This window comes from Phalacrocorax aristotelis, chromosome 8 (genome assembly GCF_949628215.1).
Source record: "Phalacrocorax aristotelis chromosome 8, bGulAri2.1, whole genome shotgun sequence".
Lineage (NCBI taxonomy): Eukaryota > Metazoa > Chordata > Aves > Suliformes > Phalacrocoracidae > Phalacrocorax > Phalacrocorax aristotelis.
The window spans coordinates 22,315,581-22,339,581 of NC_134283.1; the positions used below are offsets into that span (position 1 = coordinate 22,315,581).

The 24,001-nt window shown below is 51.5% G+C and overlaps 1 protein-coding gene and 1 non-coding gene across 3 annotated transcripts in view; both read right to left on the reverse strand.

The window, feature by feature from the left end:
* The window catches only part of VAC14 (VAC14 component of PIKFYVE complex), a 66,087-nt gene that overhangs the window by 29,855 nt on the left and 12,231 nt on the right, over nt 1–24,001 (reverse strand). For both annotated transcript variants that reach the window (XM_075101803.1, XM_075101804.1), the window contains exons 9-13: nt 23,792–23,944; nt 21,698–21,758; nt 14,592–14,736; nt 14,224–14,289; nt 4,562–4,712 (exon numbers count right to left, since the gene is read on the reverse strand). In XM_075101803.1, the coding sequence (XP_074957904.1) occupies nt 4,562–4,712; nt 14,224–14,289; nt 14,592–14,736; nt 21,698–21,758; nt 23,792–23,944 (576 nt within the window). The remainder of the gene's footprint in view (nt 1–4,561; nt 4,713–14,223; nt 14,290–14,591; nt 14,737–21,697; nt 21,759–23,791; nt 23,945–24,001) is intronic.
* Nucleotides 22,654–22,724, reverse strand: TRNAG-GCC (transfer RNA glycine (anticodon GCC)). Its single transcript has one exon. It is a non-coding gene; the product is annotated as a tRNA-Gly (tRNA).

The window sequence follows — 24,001 nt, forward strand, 5'->3', positions numbered from 1 at the left end:
AAAAATCCAAATCACCCTTTTCTTCTAAAACCACGCCTCTCTAAGAGGTGGAAGGGTGTTTTTGATAGTAAATCCCCTTGCACAGCTCCATGCCAGTACAGAAGGAGATGGCAGTCACCAACCATCAGGAACCAGAGTGCTGAGCTCAGAGCACTCAGGAGCCACAGGTCTCTCCTTTCTTGCTTGCTTGGCTCCTCTGCTCCCTGCTGTCACGCTCCTGATCCTATGAAAGCTGTTGGAAGCTGGCTCCTTCGAGAGCAAGCGGTCCATTGTACATCAGATGTCTCCTTGCATTCTGTGGAGAGGACGAGTATGGAGGGGTTTCCCTTTTATCTTTGCCAGTTTAGCAAATCCAAGCCATCTGACAGCAGCCCAGCCTTTCCTTCCTACCTTTCATGGACCCCCTGCACCCTATAGACTCTCGCCTGATGTTTTCAGAGGCCACCCTAATGTTTTCCAGACCATCTGGATGTGGGACCTTGTCCTACGCTGCCATCTCTGCAGATCAGTGATCACACAAATGAAGGGACAGACAACATAAAGTGAGTGGTTTGGCTCACTGAGAACAAAATCCCTCAAAAAGATATTGATAGGAAACCTGTATCACAGTACATCTCAAGTTTGGTCCAGGCTCTGGAGGGCTGCACATTCTCCAGTGGGGATACAGCAGGTCTGAATTCAGTAGACTATGTTTCTCAGGGACTTTTAGCAGCCTCCTCTGGAGTAATCCACTAACTCCTGGGATATCCATGGACTACCAGTGGAAACCAATGACCTCAGGCATGTTAGCACACCCACATGTGAAGTCAGCCTCCCAGTAAACATCCTATAGTGTGAGGTGCTCAGACGGTATGCCGCCATCCCCCTGACCTCCAGCAGGAAGCCAGGCAGGAGAGACCGGACCACGTTGGAGGAAAGCGCCTCCTGTGAAACAAAGGGTCATAACTGCTTCTCCTTACAAAGCTGTGGATAAAGGAAGGAAGAGATGTGTGAAAGAGCTAGGCTGTGTGAGGCAGCAGATGGTATCGGCATCCTTTTGGAGGGGGCTTTGTCCTCCCATGCAGAGCAGAGCTGAAGACTAGGCTGGAGGCCTTGCACCTATGCTATCACAGAATCATAGAATAGTTTGGGTTCAAAGGCCATCTAGTCCAACTCCTCTGCAATGCGCAGGGTCATCTTCAACTAGATCAGGTTGCTCAGAGGCCCCTCCAACCTGACCTGGAATGTTCCCTGGGATGGGGCATCTACCACCTCTCTGGGCAGCCTGTGTCAGTGCCTTATCACCCTCATTGTAACAAATATCTTCCTTATATCTAGTCTAAATCTGCCCTCTTTTAGCTTAAAACTGTTACCCCTTGTCCTATCGCTACAAGCCCTGCTAAAAAGTCTGTCCTTTTTATAAGCCCCCTTTAAGTACTGAAAGGCTGCAATAAGGTGTCCCCAGAGCCTTCTCTTCTCCAGACTGAACAACCCCAACCCTCTCAGCCTGTCCTGGTAGGAGAGGTGCTCCAGTCTTCTGATCATCTTTGTGGCCTCCTCTGGACCCACTCCAACAGGTCCATGTCTGTCCTGTGCTGAGGGCTCCAGAGCTGGATGCAGCACTGCTGGGGGGGTCTCACCAGAGTGGAGTAGAGGGGCAGAATCACCTCCCTTGACCTGCTGGTGTTAGTGACAACCACTCTTGCGTCATCTGCTACTTGTCCCAACCTCTACACGTTTGGCAAAACACTCCCAAAGCAAAGCAGGCAGCTGGATTCTCAATGTACAAACCAGATAGGTATTTACACTATCACCCCAAGAACTTAGGCACAGCCCTGCAGACCTTGTCCCTGAAACGTAACCAGAAGATAACAAAGGACAAACTCACAGACCACATTAAGCTGGCCGAGGTCAGCACCCAGCCACCCTCTCCCAGGGCAACAGAGCAGGTCAGGAGGAAAGATGTCGGGTCTCCCAGGCGGCACTGGGCTGGGCTGGCCCCGACTCATTGTGTTTGGAGAAGGCATCGAGGGCAGCTGACCTTATGTAACTGGAGAACAAAGCAGCTAAATAAAAACTGGAGCTGGGAACGGGCTGCGGAAGTGGGACATGGCTTTCCTGACTAATCAACCAGCATCTGAAGGAAACTGAACTCAATAGCAGGGAAACAACTGCATAAACACATCCCGAGGGAAGAAAGGGAGTGAGAGGAAGTGGGGGGAAGATCATGGGGGCACCGGCCCCTTCCACCTCCCTCCTGCCCTTGCTGCTTTTGTGGCAAAGCCTGAGGCACTGGGATGGAGAGTGCAGCATGGAAACCTGCTGCAAGCTCAAGGGTTTTAGGGGTGCCCATGCTCATTTACCTGCAAAGCCACCGACTGCACACTCAGATGGGCCTCAGAAGTAGAAGAGGAGTGAACCTGAGATGGCTCAGCTGAAGCACCTCTCCCCCCACTGCCAGTTCCAACGGCATCTCGGTCTGAAGTGTGATGAAGGGAATGGAGCGATTTAACCCCAGGGGGAAGCGCTGGTATCCTGCAGCTTCCCCTCCAACTGCACAATGGCGTCCTACCACTTAGAAAGTGTTGTCCAAGCCAGGGTGTGCCAAACAGGGAGGTGTGCTTGGGGAATGTTCACACACACACCAGTACAAAACTGGTGACCACAAAAGGGGTACACTCTCCCTTTGTTGCCAGTACCTCATGATTTTTGCCCGGGAAGGGCTGTACTCACAAATATATCAGCCCCCTGGGCAGAGTTTGGGTTCACTCGCTCTCACCATATTTCACTACCCCAGAACCACGCAGACATAGGGATTTCTACTAGCCACCCTCCCACTCCAAGAAAAGCCCCCCCCCCAAACAACCCTCCAACAAAAAGAGTCTTTTGAAGAGCCTCTGCTTTTCCAGGCATAATCCAGGAGGGTCCTGGCCCAGCTCTGATCCCTCATTCCCCCAGGAGCCAGAGCCCAGCACTCTCAGCCCTGGGTGGTCAGAGCCAGACAGGAAGGACCAGGGCCACGTCCCTCCACGCTAAATGTCTGAGGCCAGTGAACCGGCTCCTCTTCTCCTCCCGCAAAACATCCTCCTTTGGGTGAAAGCCAACAACCCTGCAAAGCTCAGCACCACATAAATTTCCAAAGAAACTATTTTCTGGTGCATTACAAGGAAGACAAAAGTAGGTGGAGGAAGCCAGAGCCCGTTAGGACCTGTGTGGAATCAAGTTGCCCCACGCTGCAGCAACAGAAGCTCCAGCTCCAGCAGATCTACTCAACGCAGGGAGAGCCAGACTCTTTTCAAAGGTTACACTTGAATAAGCAAAGCCAAGTTACTCTTCCAGATAGCTAACAGGGGCCACAGCAGCCGTTAGAATCCACGCCATCCAGCCTGCTATTTTTAGATCATCCACAAGGAAGGAAACCTCAGACAGCCATCAGCATGAGCTGAACTGCTGCTCCTCAGCTGCTTGGCCAGCACCGCAGTAGCTGCTCCACCCAGGCGGTCTCACTTCTGACACTGGCAGGATGGATGAGACTTGCAGAGGGCTTGCGGAGGTCACCAGCATTGCAGGCCCCACCCCTCCATCGCAGAGCCTGGCTACGGCTGCCAGCATGAAACAGGTAGATCAACAAAAAACCCTCACCCAAACAACCCAAAACCTGAGCTGGTTGCTGGTGTGGGCCTTTCTAAGCCCAGGGAGGGCTGAGTGGTCTGGGATCTTCAGAGAAAACAAAGCCTGGGGAACAGAAAGCAAAGCTTCCCTCTCCAGCAGTGATTTTGCAAGGCCCCGTGGCTGCATCCTGCACACGAGAGGCAGCCTTGGCTCTGCACTCGGGTTGCAATCCAAAGCTGCTGTGAAACGTGCTTTTGGCAGGGACGGCCTGGCCTGGGGAGTACAACAGGGAGGCCCTTAAATAGCAGCAGCAGAGGAGAAGGAGCAGCCAAGCAACTGCAAAGGATGAGCCACAGACAAGGGAAGGTGGAAAGAACTTCCTGATGTGCCGGGACAATTAATGAGAGGCTTTTTTTTCATGCCCCAAGTCCCCAGAAAATAAGACTGTCCTCCTTCATCTCTCTTCTGAGGGCCTACCCGACACTCAGAGCACCGTAGCAGTTCCTAGTCAATGTGGGCAGCCTTGAACAGGCAACATACGCACAGACTGAACCCTCTGCAGATCATCTATGTTTTGGACACCTGGGCTTGCAGCCAGCATCCTGTCTTGAGCTGCTTTTAGAGGCTCTGAGAACTTTTACATGGAGAGAAGAGGCTGGCACCCATGGTCCTGTGAAAAATAGGACAATAATGACCTCCCTCCACACTGGCCTCTGCAGCATCCTGCTGCTAAACAGAGTCCTAAATCCCCAAAACATAAGCTAGAGGAAATAAAAATAAAAATAAAAGCAATGCCATGGTCTGCGCCACGGCAGGGGCAAACTCGATCCCCAAGCAATGCAGGTGGTGATGGATATATTGATTTATTACTGTAAGAGAGGCTTCTCCTTCTGCCTGAGCAAATCTGACTGGTGCCACCAAGCATCAAGTAAGACCAAGGAGTCGGGGGGCACGGAGCTGTGGCACTCACCGGATGAGCTCAGCTGGCTGGCCCTGGCCAGGATGTGAAGCTCCACCGGGCCGGGTCGCACATCGGAGCTGTCGGAGGGACCGTGACCCTCTGTCTGTCCCGCTGGGGAAGAAGCAATCTCAGCCAGCACTTCCAGGTCCTTCAGGATAACCTGCAGAGAGAGGGACAGCATCGGGTGAGTATGCACAGGGGCAGAAGCAGCCAGTGGGGTGAGCTTACCTTTCCAAACCCATGGCTGGAGAGGGTAAGATGGAAAGCAAACACCACATCCTAGCAAATCAAGAAAGGCATAGGGAAAAGAGGGCTACCTATGAAGTTCAAAGTGGAAAATTCAAATGATTGCAGAGGAGATGGGGCAGGAAAGAGAAAATGGAGAAAAACCCAGTTTCTGCTCTGCGAGTCCCAAGGGAACATGTGAAATTAAATCTAATTTATGGAACCAGGAGCAAGGCTTGCTTCTCCCTCTTCCCACTTCAGGGAGGTCTGGATTTTGCTTCCCTACCTACTTCATAACTGCAGACGTGGCACAACCCCAGCAAGGGCATGGGAATGCTCTTGGTGGCAAACATTGGCCTGCCTGCCTGCCCTCCTGTACCCTGTTCAGGGTGGCATCTGAGAGCAGGCTCAGTTGCCTGAGCTCAGGATGGCAGGGCAGAGCTGCCATTTGGATTTCACAGCTCTTTCTTTCCAGAAGTCACTGAATTAGTCCATATATAGCATTTCTGGAGAAGTTGTTATGGGGTGGGTCGGTTTTTTTTTTCATCCTCAAACCTTCTCATGTCTCAGGCTATTTTGGGTCCCCCTTCATTCAAATGTCATTGGGTCTAGAAGTTTCATCAGTTGTCCCTGATGCTCTGACCATAGCAGGGCTACGCGGAGCAGAAAGGCTGCTAAAAAGGGCTGACTGCCACGTCTAACCCACCAGCATCCAGCATAGCACATCCCTGACCACGCCTTGCCCACCAGCGCAGCATCCCAGGCTTTCCACATGTTCTCACAAGGCATCTTTTTGAGGAGCTGCAGTTACATCGGAGTTTTAGCTTCTGAGCCTACCAAAAAACCACCCTTACCCCTGGAAAAAAAAAAGACAATTATGTCTTTTTTTGATCACGTAGAACTTGAAAATATAACCCCTGAAAATGAGAAAGAGAAGCCCCAGGGTTTCTCCACTGCAGATATCTTAAGCTTTTTTTGTTGTTGTTGTTTGTAATTAGGGCTGATTTTTAAGCCCCAGCGGCCTTTGAGCAGGCAGTGAGGCATCCAGGCTTCAGCGCAGAGCTGGCCGTGGGGAAGCAGCCTGCCGTGGGCTCCAGCACGCCTGGGAAGACCCTATGCCTATAAACATGGTTAAGTCCCAGCCCGTGGCTCCCCCAGGGGATGAAAAAAACATAAGATAACAACAACTTGTGCAATGAGGAGCTATAACGCTGCTTGTCCCTGAAGAATATGGCACCTCCGTGATGCTGTCAAGGATGGGACGTCGTTGCCACACTGGGACATCACTGCCATCGCCAGCCTTCATCCTTGTCCACGGAAGTGATCCTGCAATCCTTGGCAAAGGAAAGACCTTGTTCCTCCCTCTCTGCCCAGCTTTGCAGGACTTTCAAGCATTGGTGGCTCAGATAAAGCAATGCTGATGATATTTTGTTCCAAGCAGAGAATTCCCCTGAGCAGAGCTCATGACACCTGGTCTGCTGAAGCCCTATGTAGATTCTCTGGTGGCTAATCACATGGTTCAGCTGAACTTACAGCCTTTGAACAGGGGAAGGCACTAATATGGGTTGCAAGCTCTCACAGCTGGGAAATAACACTTATGGAGGTTTCAAGTCTCATTGGTTTGGGCTAAAACTGGCAAAGCAGCTCAAGGCTTGGCTACCAGGACTGGCAGGTGGGTGAGAGCCAGGACTCTTGTTCATGCTACTGCTTTTGCCCAAACCCAGCATGCGTGCCAACACAACCCGAATGACATGTCCTACTATGCCAAGGCCGTATCAACACATGGACCATGTACCACACGAACCAGCCACCCGTGATTGCCACCCTGCTGCATTTGCTGCTGCCATGATCCCCGCCTAGAGCCTACCTATCCAGCTGAACGCTTGGGTTGTTGTCCAACACAGACTTCATCAGCAGCTTTCGCAGCATCAGGAAACAGGACCAAGACTCTGGGCTGGGCAAAAATCACCCCTGCTGCTTCCCAAAGCATTTACAAGCTGTGTCTTATCCCATGAGGTTGGATCCTCGATCCAACCTCCCAGAGCTGTGTGCTGAGTCCCATCTCTGAGATGTTGCTTGGGCTTGGGATGCTCCAGCCAGGCTGCCTAGACAGTAGTGATCAGCACCACTGAGGGCATGGCTGGACCTCTCAAGCTTTGGAGAGGTTGAGGGGTGCCCCCCCAGATCAGCCACAGAGGTCACAGGCAGGAGGTGGAAAAAGCAGCGTGGGCTGGATTTTGCAACTGAAAAACATGGAAGACATAAGTAGCAGGAGGGACAGGTGGATGAGCACCTGAAGGAAGAGGAGGAGCAGGTGGATGCAAAGACCTGCAGTTTTCCAGCCGTGTGAAAGAGGCAGGGATCTCTGGCTCCTGCTGCTTCTTCCTCACATGCTCTGGAGTGGGTTCTCAGCCAGGGACGGAGGAAAGCCAGGAGCACTTGGTATGCACTGCACATCCCTGTGCTAAGCAAAGCTGGAGCCAGCGGCTGGCTTTGTGCAATCGAGGAGGCTGTAAGAAAGCAATATCCTGCCGTTTCCATGGCAACAGGCCGGCCGTGCCAGGAGCAAGTTGGTCCCATCAGTCAGGAGCCGAGCGGCCGTCGGGCCCGACAGTGCTGGAGCAAAAGGGCCAGAGCCATTCCTAGTTGCCGGGCGAGGGTGTGACCCTGATGGGCAGCCTAGAGGAGCAGCTACTGAGAATGTTTTCCCGGCCCAGAAGGGATTTCTATGAAGGTTTCCCAGTGGTGATGAGATGTAGGGCGGTATGCCCCTGCTCCGGGCGAGCATGGGGCTGGTTACAGTGCGAACTGGAAGGAGCAGGGGAAGAAGCACCATGATGGATGGGGAGACCCTGCCGACATTGCAAGCTGTTCCCAGCATGGGAATGAAGAGAAATGCAGAGCAGAGCAGGGAGAGGTCTTTGTATGGCCAGGGGACAAGGAGCAGGTTATCAGACAGTTATAGATAAGCTGTTGTAAGTAAGCAGCTACTTCTCCTCCCTGGCAATAGGTAAGACTTCTCCCTCTATTGCCTCTAGAGTATGGATTTTGAGGGCACACGAAGCTGTCAGTCTCTCTGGCTTCTCCAGATCTAGGTCAGGTTAATTTGCTGCTTGTTCTGGTTGAATGGAGCCACAACCAGCTCTGCCATTGGTGGTGCAGGGGAAAAGCAGCTCCCAAATGGCATGTGGTGGACAGACACACCTCCTGCGTGCAAAGTATCGCCCTGATGCTCCTGGGGAAGACTTTGCCTCCGGCCAAAACGCTGGGCTGGCCCATTGCAGAGGAAGGGGAGGTGACCCCAAATCCACTGCAGACCCCGGAGAGCGAGACTCGGCACCCTGCAGCACATACTGACTACCAGAACACCAGGGTAGGCTGCACCGGCAGCTCTTGGGGTACACACAATGGGAAGGATAGGGACTGAGCTCCTGAAGATACTGTCCTTGCTGATATTTATAGAAAAGTTTAAAAAAAAAAAGGTGAAAAGATTAAAATGCCTGTGCGCAGCAGGGGGGTGCTCACAGGCAGCCTCAGATGTCCCAGGGCAATGAAACAGGTCATGCAATACCAGGCACAAGCTTATTCTTGCCAAGGAGATGGGAATCCAGCTGAAGCAAGATGTCACCAAGATGGAGAACATGATGGTTAAGGGCTACAAAGCATTTCTTCAAAGGCCACCAAGATCAGGGTGGCTGTGGAAAACCCCACGGCTCTACCAGGATCAGCAAGGCAGTGGGGTGGAGGAGCGACCCAGTGGGGACCAGGAAAGCTGAGGATGCTGCTGCGTGCTTCCTCCTGCTCCACCGCTCCCGTACAGCCCCTTGCTGCCACAATGTGCACTGAGGCTTCCCCAGAGGGCTTCATTTAATTTGTTTTATTTTTTTTTTCCTTCCTCCAAACCTTTTAGCTGCAGCCAGGGGAGGGGAGGCAAGCACAAGCAGTCAGTCCTGGAGCCAAGAGTGGCCAGCAGCGAGGCTGGCCAAGCCCCAGACACACACAGTGTGAAAAGCAAACTTGCGTCCCCCCACCTCCACCGGCCTTACAGACAGAAAAAGAAAAGAAAAACCACCATTAATCTTCCCACACCAATTTAACCAGACCTCTTTTCAGGTCCCCGGCACAGCAACTTTTATTCTCTGATCTTGCCAAGACCCTTTTTTCCCTTTACAGCCGACGGATATCAGCCTGCGGCTGGGAAGGGCTGGGGGGCAGAGGGAAGGCAGCAGGGCTGGGGGCTGCTTCTCTCCTCCCCAGGGTAGATCCTGCCAAGTCATGCTAATGAATGCTCACAGCATCAGCAAATACAGCAGTCAGTGTGGGGGTAATGTAGCCATAACCACCCGAAACCAAGCTGCAGCCTGAAAACGCCCTGTCCTCCCTCTTGCTTCTGCAAATCCCACATTTGTCCCTGCTGCTGGCATGCCAGGGCCAGGCCTGCAGCAGCCTGAGTAGCAGGAGCAGAAGCACTGTCACAGCTCAGAGTACCTCTTTAAATGTGTTTAATTAGCATACAGGGATATTAACAGGCATGCCACCTGATGTCAGTTGAAGGGTGGGATGCCAGTGAGGTATTCCTTCATGTATTAGAGGGAAGGGAAGGAGGCAGGACAGGTCCAGCCAGTGGGACAGGGCTGGAGGAAGCTGGAGCTGCCCCAGAGCATCTCCACCAGCCATACTGCAGCAGGGTGAATACCTGCAACCCCTTCAAATTCAGCATCCAGAGTGCCAGCGCTTATGAAAGGCACAGGGTTTGCTTTTATTTGCTACCCTGCCTCCTATTCAGCACCTCCCTCTGCACCCCAGGGAGCCAGGGACCCAAAGACAAGCTCACCAAATCCTGCACCCTACACCTTCATCCCACCCTGGACCCACCCTCAGCCAGCTCCCCAGGACAGGGATTGCCAGCACCTCCACAGCAGACATGGTTTTCAAGAGTTTTAGTCTGCTCGATTACTTCATCTGTGGTTTAAGCCGGGAACGCTGCAAGTGCCTTCTGGAAACCGCCTTGACCCCAGACTGCCAGTTTACTGCTGCCAGGATATGTTCAGTATATGTATAAACTGTATATGCATATATATACGCCAGCCATGTAATTATGGTCTGGAACTGGTCGTGAGCCAAGAAGATCCCTGTGGATCACACTCCCCCCAAGAAACTTCCTATTCCTGCATGATGCAGTGCACAGATTGTCTTTCAATCCAATGCCCTTGCAATGCCTCGAGTCCTTGGAGAAAGAATCACCCCATCCTGCTTTAAGACTTCTGCTTAGGAGCTGCTTCCATCTACGGCAAGCTGGGCTGACCACATTTCCCATCATCCAAGTGAAATTATTTACCCCTCTCTATACCCCATCATTTTGGTCATAAGCTCATCCTCAGTGTAACCTCCCTCTTGCAAACGAGTAGCCCCTCTTCTTTGGTACCTTGTAGCTTTGAGCCTCTCTCCAGAGAAGCTTTACCACCAAAAAAATTAAAATAAAAGCCAGGCACACGTACATCAGAGTTCTCCTCTTTGCAGTCTTTAGTTTACACCCACTGCTTTGCATGGGGTCACAATATTTTGTCCATGGCGAATTAAAGGCTGGGAGCTGGAGCACAATGGCTCTAAAACCAACAGAGCAAAGCTCCAAACCAAACCACACTAAGACAGCTATTCGCTTTGGCACAAGCTTTTGTTCAGCTTCATCGTACTAGGAATCAGGCGCAACGGGAGAAGTTCGCCAGGATTTAGCATGACAACACAGCTCAGAAAGCAGGGCAGAGACCTGGGCTTTGAAATCCTGCGGTGCTGGAGCAGGACACGCAGAAGGGGTGTAGGAGTTAATAAAGGAGAGATATGAGTATCAGTATACCACCATACCTGGGGTTCTTCCTTCCTAATTTAATACTGGAAACCCAAGAAGCGGGCAAAATGCTTCAGCTTGTCATGGAGAAGTTGGCTTGAAGGTCATGCAGATGTTCAAGTCCACCACTACCTCCACAGTGGTAGCCCACGCCCAGCTAACCCTCTCTAGAAAAGGGTACCAACTCTCATCCAGTGCCAGGAGAAGGGTTCTAGGGATGCTCTAGGAGATACAGCCGCAAAAAGCAAGCTAAGAAACCATTTGTATTGTCTTGCTGTATTCAAAGCCTTACCTAGCCACTGCATAAATGCAGGTAGGTTTTCATGTTAGCAGTGCTGAGCGGAAGCCAGAGTCTATCCTGCTTCACACCAGACTCCAGCTCCACCTCATGCGTCATTCCTGCATGAGTCAGACAAAAGTCCCAGCACAACTTCCAAACCCCAGCAAGACTGAAAGGAGCAAATAAGTAAACAGGAACATGTTCAGTTGTAAAGCAACAACTCCATTTTGGAGCTGGAGAAAGGAAAACAAAGCAAAGAATGAAATCCAGCAGCGTCACTGCTTCACAGTTTTCTCAGAGATGCCCTCACTGCCTGTTGTGTCCACCTGAACTCAGCACCTGGCTCCATCCGGAAGGGACTCAGGGAACTGAACAGCTACATCAGAAGCTGCATTTGCACCAGGAGCTTGCAGAGGAAGATGACCCAAAGAGCAGCTCCTCCTTCTGACAGTGGTGCTTTTAACCTGTGGGTGGAAAGGTCCAACCCATTGCTCCCAAAAGGCTTTGACTTTTCACCTTTTCTAATACCAATTCTTCAGCCAGGTGTCAGGGCTGCGAGACTTGCACTGACAAAAGGAGCAGCTTGTGCAGAAAAACCCATTCCCAGCAGGATCCTGTTAGTCTTGGAGCGGCATGGAAGTTTTTAAGCACATCAAATTTTAACTGGGGCTTTTAAAGATTGCCTTTAAAACAGGTCTCAAATGCGGGACAGAGCATCTCACTGCTGGGGAAGCACGGGAACCGGCAGGAGGTGACGCAGTGCAGCAGTACAGCATCTAACAGCCAGAGAGCCTTGTATCCCGACTTGTCTACATATCAAAGGGAACTGCTTGCTTCAGCTTCGCTCCAACTTCTCTGCGCTGCACTGCCTTTGTGAATCTTAACTACGTTTCTTGACCATTTCTTTACTGGCACAGGAGAAATGGGTAGGAAGGGGAACAGGAGAGAAGGCAGAGATGACTCAGGACACTGCAGATGCATCATGAGATACTGGCCCCTGTTCAGCATGGGGAAAGAGATGCAACACCTTGTGCTACTTGAAGGATAAAAACAGGTGTGACAACTTAAAGGGCGTGGATCGGGCTCCCACCAGCATGACTCCCTCCTTGCTTTGGGCTTCATTATTTATGGCAAGTGCACAGAGAGACTCAGAGCAGCTCAGCAAAGCCAGACCTTAAAAATAAGGTGTCTGAGCAGTCTTTCAGACTGGTGCAAAGCCCTGACTAGCACTGGTCCTCCCAAGTCAGATTCTCCTTTGGTGATGAGATAGTGAGAAACAACTGCCCCAGGACGGCTTCAGAGCACATCAGGAGAGCAACAGCTAGCCTCCAAACCGAGCACAGAGGCCAGGGGATCTGCAGGCACTGCACAAGGACGTTCAGCCTTGCTGCGAAGAAATATGGTACCAGCACTGCTGCCCAGCCAGGTTCCCTTAGGGAGAGCAGCATTGCAGGATGAAGACAGCAAAAAAAACCCTGAAGGTGTGTGTACACCTTGTACTACACCACACAACATGTGGAGCCCTACCTGGAAAGGGAAGAGAGATGCTTCCCGATCAGACAGCTGATGGGTTAGCTCACATAGGACCCCACACTAACCCGGTGATCCCCAGCCTGTTATCCAAGAGCTTCTGAGGATCCTGATCTACTCTAGGACAACACAAATGTGCATACAAATACTGTATTGAGCAGGGAGTAATGGCTAAGAGAGCACCCTGCATCGCCTTTTCTAATAGGCATTGACATTGCAGGTTAGCTAGCTCAATCTGTCCTCATCATTCCCAAAATACCTATCTCAGAACTCCCCTACTATTTCAGTCATTTCTATTTCCTCTGCAGAAAGCAGCAAATCTGGTTGGGAGCCAGCTGAGCAGTGGTGTTTAATGGATTAACTCATCTATGGATTTCCTTAAAAAAAAAAAACCAACAAAAAAACCAAACCTCCAAACATTTAAATAAATAGAAGACAGGATTAAATAAATCAGCTTAAAATTACTTTTGAGCCATTCCCAGTTATGTCACATGGAGGAAATGCATCACCAGGGTCCTTTCTTCACTGCTTTTTTCAAATATTAATAAGCAGTGTAATTGCAACATGACTCACTGCGATCTCCTGCCAAGCTGGAGAGACTATCTACAAGATGCAGGCTTTCTAGAGCATTGCAAAGGCAGATATGTGCTTGGGGACTCTTTTGGAAAGGTTTGCGTCGTAAGCAGCAGGGTATGGAAAATGGCCAGGCAGTCGCTTGCCTTTGCAAATGCAAGTCATTCCCTCTTTTGCTTATTCCATTCCCTCCTCTCTTAACAACCCCCTTGCACACAGGAGTTATTGCAGGGTTGGGGTTTGATGCCCTGAGTGTGTAAGGCAGAGCAGATAGCACGTGATTTTTTATTCCATGAGGAAGGTCTGGGCTGAGAAACCAGCCAGGATCATTTGCAGCTCTGGGCAAGAGGTATCCAGCTGATGGTAGAAGGGCTACCAGTGCCTGGGCCAGCTGTACGCTGAAGCTGCCAGCCTCCCACCCAAGCACTAGAAAGGCTCCAGGATGCAAGGAAGAGGGTAGAAGATGACAAAGATGCCAAAATTGCGATGACCAGAACCAGAAAAGAGGAAGAAAGACAAGGAAATGGGAAAATGGTGCAGCATCTCAGGAAGGGAGCATCCTGGGAGATGAAGAGCACTGCGCTCAGAGGGCAAGGCACAGGCAGGAGAGCGAAGGCAGAGCAAGCTGGCTTACTCATTGCTGCCTGATTTTCTTTGCTCACTTCCAAGCTGAGTGGTTCCCAGCCAATCTGATACCACTGGGCATCTACTGCAGCTCCACCAGGCAATGCTGACACTGCCCTGCTAGTGGTGGGTGCTGCTTAACTGCCTCACAACTTTGATTTTGCAGTGCTAGCTGGACACAATCCCCTCTACACCCCTACAGAGCTGTTTTAAGGCACCCAAATTCCTACTCACCAAGGACCTAACCATGACCCAGCCCCATAGGAAAGACACCAGCTCTGGAACCTGAAGCCCCAGTTGTCTTCTCAGGCAGGCAAAAAATGATTTTTAGGAGTTGGCTTTGAAGGATCAACTCTCAGAGATGGAGAAGAAGGTTTATACAGAGGGTCCCAAACACACCAGCCTAACAGATACAGGTGGCAGCTACCTGCAGGCTCTGCCTTGGATCAAGAAGATTTTAGCTAACAGGGTGAAATTTCCTAGTGCCAACACTGGCCAAGCCTCACAAAACCCCTTGATTCAACCCACAAAATCCACAGCCCAGATAGATGTGGAGACAGTAAGCTTTCAGGAGGCAGCAGCTGCAGCACTTACCTCATCTGACTCATCTGAGAGGGTCCGCAGCAAGATGGGGAAGAGGCTGTCGGTGTGTCGGAACATCTACAACAAGAAAGATGGACCACATCAGTCCTGCAGGACTGGTAACCTCCTGCCACAGGACCTCTCGCCCTGGGGGAGCCTGCTGAAAGCTTCACCAGCATTTTCCATCTGAGCTGGAGGGCTCTTCCTTAAGCTAGTGGGTATCCAGCAGCCAAAGGCTTCTCAGAAAAGGCACGTGGACACTTGGGTACAATGCTACCGAGATAATTACAGCCAATTCAAAGGCAGGGAGCAGTCTGGGAACAGACAAGCTCAGTCCCACAGAGGAAGCAGGAGGCTCACATGCCGAGTCCCTGACCTACCTTACGAGGAGTCTTGATGTATAAGTGGTAAAGCCATTTCAGGACTGCAATTCTGGTCATCATCCCAATGGATGTGTCATGAAGGTGGCAGTCCAGCACCTGAACTATTCCATCCAGGTTCAGGGTCACCTGGATCCTCTCAGAGCTGCATGGAAAGGAGAGAAGCTGGTTCAGCGCTGTAATGTCCAATTCACTCCTCCCACAGTGGGGAAGTCTACAACACAACAGAGGCTGCATCAAACATCTCAGCCCAAACCCTAAGAAACCTCAGCATGGTCACCCACATTTCTTATTCTGTCCATCCAGATCTGCTTGTGGCAAACCCAAGAACTGTGCTCAAGTCTTCAAGAGTTATGACAGCCAGGAAGCAAGCTCCAGGCTGGCAAGCCTGCAGGGTCATGGCTGGGCATGGCCAGGTTTGCCCATGTGGCATAAGTAGCTCCTGACTAGCATTACAAGATGGGGAAGCACAGTGAGAGATACAGCAGCGCACCAAAAGCTTGCTTTGGAAACAACAGAAATCTTCCAGGCTTCAAGGCTTACCACTTTCCCAAACCAGCTGGTACCTACACATGACAAGACACCACACTAGATAAATCCAGTACCATGGCTATGTTGAGAAACTGGTCTGTATCACAGTCACCAGGTTTGGTGTTCAAAGAGTAGAGATCCATAAAACACATTCAGACTCCAGTACAAGTTTTACTAGTTCAAACATCTCCAGAGAACATCAGCCCAGATGCCCTCAAACTCCACTAGTTGAGGCCACCCAACCAGGTGAGGACATCCAGTTTCTGCTAATCCCAGCAGACTTGTGCTGAGGGCTGCAGATGGTGCCTTGGCTGGTAGTGTTTTTGAGATACAGCTCTCTGCTACAAGGCTGCCTTGAGAACATCATCTTGTTTCCCAAAAGCCATCTCAAAAGATGGGTCATCTTGGTCATCAACCAGGGATGAAAGCAAACTTAGTTCACCCCTAGATCCAGAACTCCCTTAGTTCACCAGGACATGGCCTCTTTTAATACCACTGACAGCCTGCAGACTCTTACTACGGTGAAAAACACCCCAGTTTTTCCCCAGACAGTTATGACCTGCACATAACCTGACAGGAGATCCCAATGCAGAAGAGGTCATGTTACAGCATTTTTTGCCCTGTTTGTAATCCTGAGTCTTCCTGATGTTTTCCCACCTCCTCAACAGCAAGGATGTAGGATGTACCTGTTGGAGGAGACTAGGTTAAGGAGAGATGGTTGGACCTCAGATGGTTGGAGCAGACCTCCAAGAGGTAGCTGCATTGAAGAGCTAAGTCACTCCTGTCCTACCCAAGCTACTGAACTATTCAAGGCTGGACCAGACTCTTGCTGATTTTTTTAGCATGCACAGAGCTGCTCTGCATCTCGTTTGATAAGAAATCCTAAGGGGCAGGCTTCTCATGGTATAATTTGCAAGTAGAGCTGCAGTGTAATAGGATTTGATCTTCCCCAGGACACAATTTGTAAGGGCGATATGAGGAGGCTGCGGTCCCTCACAGCCCTGCAGGTATCTGACTATTTGATTTGCCTCACGTAACAGATGCTGGGGTCTGTAAATTGCATTTTGAGTTGGACTAAGTTTCACTTTGAAGTTGCAAATAACCACCAAGGGCCAAATGCTCAGGCGTGCAGAACCAAGGGGAAGGAGGGACCCAGATCACGGGGAGTCTGGGAGAGGGGATGTCTAAGGGGGTAGCAACCCAGGCAATGTAATCCAGCCTCAACCAGCCCTGTATCTGGTTTTCCTGCAAAATCAGCTTCTACTGCAGCAGTGAAGCCTGCCATCCACCTGGCATGGGGCTCCTGACGGAAGAGGAGCATGAATCGTCGACCTGGTCACACCAAAATATGCATTGCTTGTGCAGGATGGGGAAAAAACCTGAGGGTATTGTGTGTTTTCAGAGGGAAGCAGCTGAAAGGATGGCACAGAGAAGCAGCATGAGAAGCTGGCCAGTTCAGAGGTGGCCTTGATGCTGTCACATCCACGAGCTCCGTGCTGCTGCAAGGCAGGTGGGAAGGACACGGGATGGTATCGTTAGAGGAGGACACTGGGCTCAGCACAGCAACAAGCCATTTGCAGCCTGGCTTGTGCCGAAGTTGCTCGTGAAAACACCTTCGCCAGTGAGGTAGCCACCACATGCGAGTGGGCTGTGGGCAGAGCCTGGGTGGCTCAAGTCAAAATCCACCTGAGCTGACCCCAGGAGGTGGCTGGCAGCGCTGGGCTCACCTCGAGTCAGCCAGACCCCAGCCATGCCATGTACCACCACCCCAAGGCTCTGTTGGGCTCAGGTCCTGCTAAAAGGGGTAGCAGCTGGGCAAAGCTCCTTGCTGGCTATTGTCTCCCCGCATCAGCCAAGATAAACCATTTAGGGGGGTTGCCAGCGGAGAAACAGCTCCTTTACTCAGCACAAAACCAGGGCACCGTCCTGAAAGGCAAAAGGTCCAATGAACATGTGAAATTAGGATAAAAAAATCTCTGCAATGGAGCGGCACCAGATTCCCATGGGCTGCTGCCTTTCCAGGGCTTGAAGCTTGCCCCGGCTCTCCTTAATCCCCAGGCAGTGCGGAGTGGGAGCGGCGGTAATGGCATTGCGTTAATGCAATCCTCTGGGCCTGCCATGCCAGCTCCCAGTGCCGGCATCTGCGGCAGGACAGACGTCAGATGCAATTGCTTCTATCTAACCCACTACCCCAGATTGTCCTCTGGAGGATGAATGCAGCCCTGGCACTTGCCTCTGTGGTTTACCTGTGACAGCGAGAACATGTTTTTAGGGTGAACTGAGTAACAATGGGGACTGTACCAGGCTCTCACCTCCAGATACTGGTACCCTTTGTTCCAGGTGAGTGGTGGAGCAGGAAACCCACTCCCCAGCACATCCCCCATCTCAGAAAGCATCCTGTAGCACAGGAACAGAGCTCACTTTCCCACTGCATTCAAACCACAGTGATAATTTTCACCCCATGTCCCTTATAAATTCATTTTCTCATTTCTCCCCTTTCTTCAAGGGCTTCTGCCATCTCTCTCCTCAGCAGTCACCTTTTCTCTGCCAATGCCTGAGCTGCCATCTCCCTCCTGGCTTCCTGCCTGACCAGCTGCTTTCCTGACCCCATTTTCAGACAAGGTTGAGGTCTAGGCCAGGCTCTAGCCTTCAAGCAGCCTTGCCAAGGGTAGAAATATCCAGGTTCTTTCACTGTGGTTCAAGTCACAAGGGCAGCTCCCATATGGGCTGGCAGCTGTGCTACTCAATGGGCTTGAGCCAGCGGCCAGGAGGTAAATATCTCCTCTCTGCTATTGGTCTCACAAGCTGTCACTTTCTCATCTTCCATCGCTCTCATTTTGGTGCTCTTGGCTTCCTTCTGCTTACTGTGATTTCCAAGTACTGGAAGTGCCCGCAGCACCAGTGCAGGCTGATCTCCCAGGGAAGCAATGAGGCTAAGGTCTAGACAGAGGCATCCAGTCCAACGAGCTGTACATCACCATGACAAGGGCTGGGGCAGCGGGCCTGAGGTCCCCCTCCAGCTCATCTGCCTGATGGCGCATCGGGAGCAGTGAAGAGAACCCATCCCCTCCCTCCAGGATGGAGTGGAGGGCAAGGACAACCCTCCCTTGGACACCCTGGTCCCAAAAGCTGCAGCAAGGCAGATTCCACCAGAAAAGCTTCTGGAGAATGGGACTCCAAGGTGGGCTTGGTGTGTGATCTCAAGACACGCCATCATGCTGCCTTCAGCCAACCATCCCCTGGGTACTGCAGGGCACCCAGCATTGTCCCTACCCTCCAACCAAATGTTCACCACCTGATGAGCTCCCCAGCTCGCTGGCTGCACCCTCAAGGCGTGCAAGGCTCCGGGCATGGGGCTACAGCGACTTCCAGCATGAGACAAGCAGCAGCAATTTTAGCTTTGTACTAAGCCCTAACTACCACCTTTACAAGTCAGATTTAAATGCAGCCTTGGGCAGTTCAGCCACATGGCAGCAAATCACCCTTTCTGCAGAGCAACAGGCAGCTTTAAGTGTCCACATATTGCTGAACACCACCCAAAACAAGAAGATTTCTTTGCATCAGGAAGGACCACAAAGGCTCTTTTGGAGCACCCATGTCCCTTACCAAGTTTGGTGAGGGACTGTGGTCCTATCACTCTTGTCCAAATGCCATGCACCTAACTCAGGCAGCCCTGCTAACTGTTTGCCAGCCATGCCTGACCATCTACCTGATGGGAGGATTAGGAAGTGGTCTCAAACCATCCAGGTCTTGTAATGAAACACTGATGCAGAACCTAAAAGGCACTTCCCAGCTGTTCTGGTCCAGCGACACAAGACAGATGTCTGCATCTTCTTCTGCAGCAGCTCATACTGATGGCTCTGCTCCAGCAGCCACGCTTCTACCTCCCCTTCCTGAGCTGGGCTCACACCAGCGATCACAGCATTGGTGGGATCAGCTAGGCCACAGGAAGGCTCCAGCACCTCTGAAACACAGTTCTGGTCCAATTCCAATGACGGTTTTTGCAGAAGCTGGAAGCAGGGACCCTCACCTGCACAGGGAGCCCTGCAGCCCCTCCAGCCCTGTGCAGCCAGGCTCTCCCAGGAGGCAGTTTCCGTTCCAGCACAGACATGATTCCCATTTCTCAGTGAATGTCACCAGGAAGCTGGCAATTACCCTGGAAGCATTTTGGAGTGCCAACGGCATGTTTTAGCAGCAAGGGGGAGTGTGCATGTCAGTTTGTGCCCATAGGAACACGCCCAGCATCCATCTATCAAGCGTTCAGACCTCGTCATCTTCTTGGATGGCATCTTCATTGAAGACGCCCCTCTGCAGATGCCGGGCCGTGAGATCCTCTGCCCCTGCTGACCGAGGTCCTCCTCCTTTTGCCACTGCTGCAGTGCTATCCCTCTGCAGACATCCGTGCAGGGAGGGCAGAAGGGGGCGTGAGAGCTGGATGCCTGGCGCTGGACCATGCTCCATCACTCGCTCGCCAGGGGAGACTGGGGGAAGGAGGTGGGGGAATGAACAAAAACACAAGCAGAGTGACTTCATCTTAAAAGACAGCTGCAACTTCCTCCGTTTGCAGACTTCCCAGCTTTTCAAAGCAATGCAATGGTTTCCTGCGGTCTTGTCTTGACACCCAGTGGGCATTCAGCATGCAGGCAGCTGCCTGCTCCCCAGTGTGAATTACAGCTGCAAGTGGCTACAGGTGCCAGCTATTGCTTTCTTCCGGCTCCAGGGCCAAGCCAGACAGCCTGAGCAACAGACAGATCACCAGGCAGACATCCAGGGCTCCTGTTGGCCATGTACAGCCCCCACAACCCTCTGCCAGTCCCCCACAATGGGTGTCATCGTGAGAATATTCCAGGTCCCAATGCTGGGCCAGCAGAGATGTCACACAGGATGGGGAAATGAGCTTCAGGGCAGGTAAGCCCCAGGGTAAAGCCCGGCATCCCCTGTTTAAAAAGGGCTTAGGAGGGTTCAAGAACAAGTGCTTCTGTAAAACCAGGACTCTTAGAGACAAGAATGGTCTCATTTGCTGTCCCGGATGGTTTTTGCCAGTGCTTGGGGATCTGGCAGACCACTTCAGCTTGTACAGCCGTTCTCCTCCTGGCTCTTGGTGACAGTGTGACCAAGTCACCACAGCTCTCCCTGTTTCTGTCCCCCTCTGGTCTTCACTCCTCCTCTTCCCCAGGTGCCCACTCTCCAGCACAGAGATGCAGTTATCACTTTTCCTCCCAGACATAGCACCTCTCCTTTTCCTTCCCCTTCCTGATTTCAGCCCAACACACACCCACTTCTGCACCTGCTAAACTTTAAGGGCTGAGCAGGGTCAGGACGCAACAATCACAGGAAACCCAGGGAAAACCATTTAGCAGTCATAAAAATCTAGGTGCAAATGAAAAAAAGGTCTGTACTTTCAAGAGAGGAAAACATTAAGGGCATGATTAAGATGAGGGAGTTGCTGGGCTTTGCAGGAGTGCAAAAAAGGAATGGAGGGGTCCAGATCATCAACCTGAAAAGCCAATGCTTGCATTGCTCTGGGATGCATTATGACGGGCATCACGTGTCAGCCTTGCAGGGAGGATACACCTAGAGTAAGGCATCCTATTTTGGGGACCACAACAACAAATAAATATATGCATCAGCACAATGAAAGCATTGGAGATCACAGCTTCCGAGGAAAGGGACTGCAGGCAGCAGAAGGAAAGGAAAGATGCATTATAAGAGCTGATGGATTTGTCCCCAGATTCACTGACAGCTGGATGGGAAGAATGGTATTTGCAGGAGAGATGATTTAGATGAGGTAAAGGGAGAGATTGTGCTGGGCACGGAGCTGCTCTCTGCAGGTGCAGGGCTGACTAAGGCCATGTACGGCTGGCAGGGGGAGAGGCTGGCAGCAAACGCTGCTGAGACCCCTCGCCTCTCCGGCAGCTGGAGCTGGACGGCGCAGCCCCAGGTACAGCCCCACAGCACCGTGCCGTGGTGGGCTGCCAGGACTGCAGCTTGGAGGGCTGCGGTGCCCAGAAGGAGGGTCAGCACTCTCCAGGCTCTTCTGCCAGCCCTGGATGGTTCACATACCAGCTTCTCATGAGGTCTCTGCACCTCTGGCAGACCAGCAAACCACTGTTCCCCTACCACCATTCCTCTGCAAAGGCAGGAGAGAACCAAACGCCTCCTATTTTGGCCAGGCTAGAAGAGCCATAACCAAGTCAACCGTCCACTTTCACCCTATCTTTCAGCTGGAGTGCCCAACCATGGGGGCTTGAAGACAGGTGAGGTGCAGAACCCTGAGTGCACAGACACTTGCTGCCTCACCAGACCTCCCTGGGGGGTTTGCAATGTCTCCTGCAGGGGCAAATACCTCATTTTGCCATAAAGTCAAGACATTTTTGTGCAAATGCATCAGAGAGAAGCAGTCAACTCCTACAGCATCCCCAGTCATCCACCCCACTATGGCCAGGGGACCCCAACCGCTTTCCAGCTCAGACCATCCTTCCCCGTAGCTTTGTCAGCATCTGTCAGTCATCGTCTATACTCTGAGAAGCCTTTTCTTCTACTCAAGCCCCTCTGAAGCAACAGACAGACCCTACCTGGTTACTGTGAAGACACTGCTGTTGCTGAAGTTGGAGTCACCAGATGCATCCAGAGAGCCTGGGGGCAGATAAAAAGGAGCCACAGTTAGTGGGATTGCAGGGAAGGTGGAGAGCAGGACTGGGAGGCTGGAGAGCTGCATGACCTTCTGCAAAGACACCACCAGCCATTGTTTGAGGGTCTGGGGACCCCAAGGATCCTTTCTGCCTGCAGTGTGCTTTTTACACTCCTTGTCAAGCTCTTCTCCATTGCTAAAAGTACCAGGCAAAGCTGGTACAGAACTGCACTTATCTGGCAAAACACAGGATGTACAGCTTCAGACCTCTGCCCCGTACTACATCTCCCCCTCTGTAATGGAGGCCCAGACACATCCTTCTGATAGTTTCAACCATTCCTGAAGAAGGAGCTCAAAACTGCAGAGCTGCCTTCCATCATCCAGATTTCAATGCCTAGAGAAACCACACAATGACAGGAAAGGCTGAATCCAACCCAGGATACCTCCACCTGGCCAGCTCTCCCACAGCATGACTCTATGTGGAAGCCAAGCGATCCAAACAGCCTTCCAACCACTGCTCCATGCTAAACCTGGGTCTTACAAGCACAGTGACAAAGCATGACAGGATGAATTTGACTGTTCATGTCCCCTTGTGCCAACTGCCTCTCCTCACACACAGCACAGTGCTGCCACATCAGCACAAGCAGGGAGAAGAGCTGAGAGTTTGTGATGCAAAAGCATCACAGGTTTATCTGATCCTGGCTGCTTCCAGGTGCAATCTGACCCCAAAGGGGTAGAGATTAAAGCAATTAAACTTTCTGTTGATGTTTTAAAGCTCTTGTGCAATGGATTTTAATAAAAGGGGGTATTCTTGGGACAAATAAGGAATAAAAAAGAACATGTTTTGCTGCTGTGCTATTGCACTACATTTTTCCCCTCCATTCTTTCCAAAAAAGCTGCTGCATTGGCCGGGAATCGAACCCGGGCCTCCCGCGTGGCAGGCGAGAATTCTACCACTGAACCACCAATGCTGCCCTGTCCACTACCAGCACACCCTGGCTGCCTGCTCCTGCTGGTCTTGCACCCTGCCACCTGCCTGCCGACCCACACAGCTCCTGCCTCCTCATCTTTTACCCTGCTGCTGTTGTACAATAAAACCCTTCAGCCCTTTAATCCCCACCTTCTTGCTCCCTCTCATGGCAGGATTTTGCAAAAGCCACTTGCGGACATATTGCAGAAGAGCACTAGGCTGAACGTGCAGCCCCAGAATAAAATGGATTAGCCCATGTGATTTAAATGTTGCACATATTTCACATGCTTGGACACCAAAGATGTGCCAGAAGTAGCATCTAGTCATCCCAGAACAACCGCATCAAAGGGATGCTGGAAGGCTAAAGCCTTCTTACTTCTGACTGCTGTTTTCAGGTATCAGTCCGCCAGGACCCTCTCTATTTACTTTTGTCTCACTTGAACACTCTTCCAGGTCTCCCCCCACACTTCCAAGCTTCTGCCTTTTCTGTTCTGGAAATTTTAGGACTGGAACAATACCTGCATGATGGTCTCAAGATCACCATGAATTTGGAAAGGACTCAAAATTCTTCTCATTTCTCTTCTCTACCCTTCCCCAACGTACACATCCTCCACACATGTGTTGATGCTCTCAAGGAGTAACGCAGCTTTCTGAGCTCTGCTTTGGCTGATGGTAGCTCCTCGCAAACCAGCCACTGCAGGACAGGTGGGCTATTCTCTTCCCACATTCTGCAGTAGACACTAATTTGTTAATTATATATGGCCTTTTTCAGGTCAACTTAATGACTAAGTTGAAGTGAAGTGCAGTGAGGGGATGGGGATGCTCACCAGGAAATGCAGCACTGCTTGGGCTCCAGGACAGATCGGTGACCCTGCTACGCAGACAGCACCAAAAGTGTCTGTGTCAGCAGAGGATCATTGGTGAAACAAGACTCCAAGGCACAAAGAAAGCAGAGGTCCCATGTGCCCTGAGCTGCCCTAGGACACCAGACCAAACCAATAACTTCTCTTGAGCACCTTCCCTTGATCTTCCTCACACCTCTAATAGCTCAGACCCACAAGGACTCACCGCTGGATGCTGCCTCTGGCTTGGAGAGGGACTCCTCTGAGGCAGGCTCTGTTGGTAGGGTTGTTGACTGCTTGGCCTCATCCATTTCATCGTCCTCTGGGATGACCAGCTTCATTAGGCTCTGGTTGCACACGTTCGCCACCTCCTTGATGTCTGAGTGGAGATGGTGTAAGGAACACTCAGACCGACACATGGCTATGTGCCCCATCT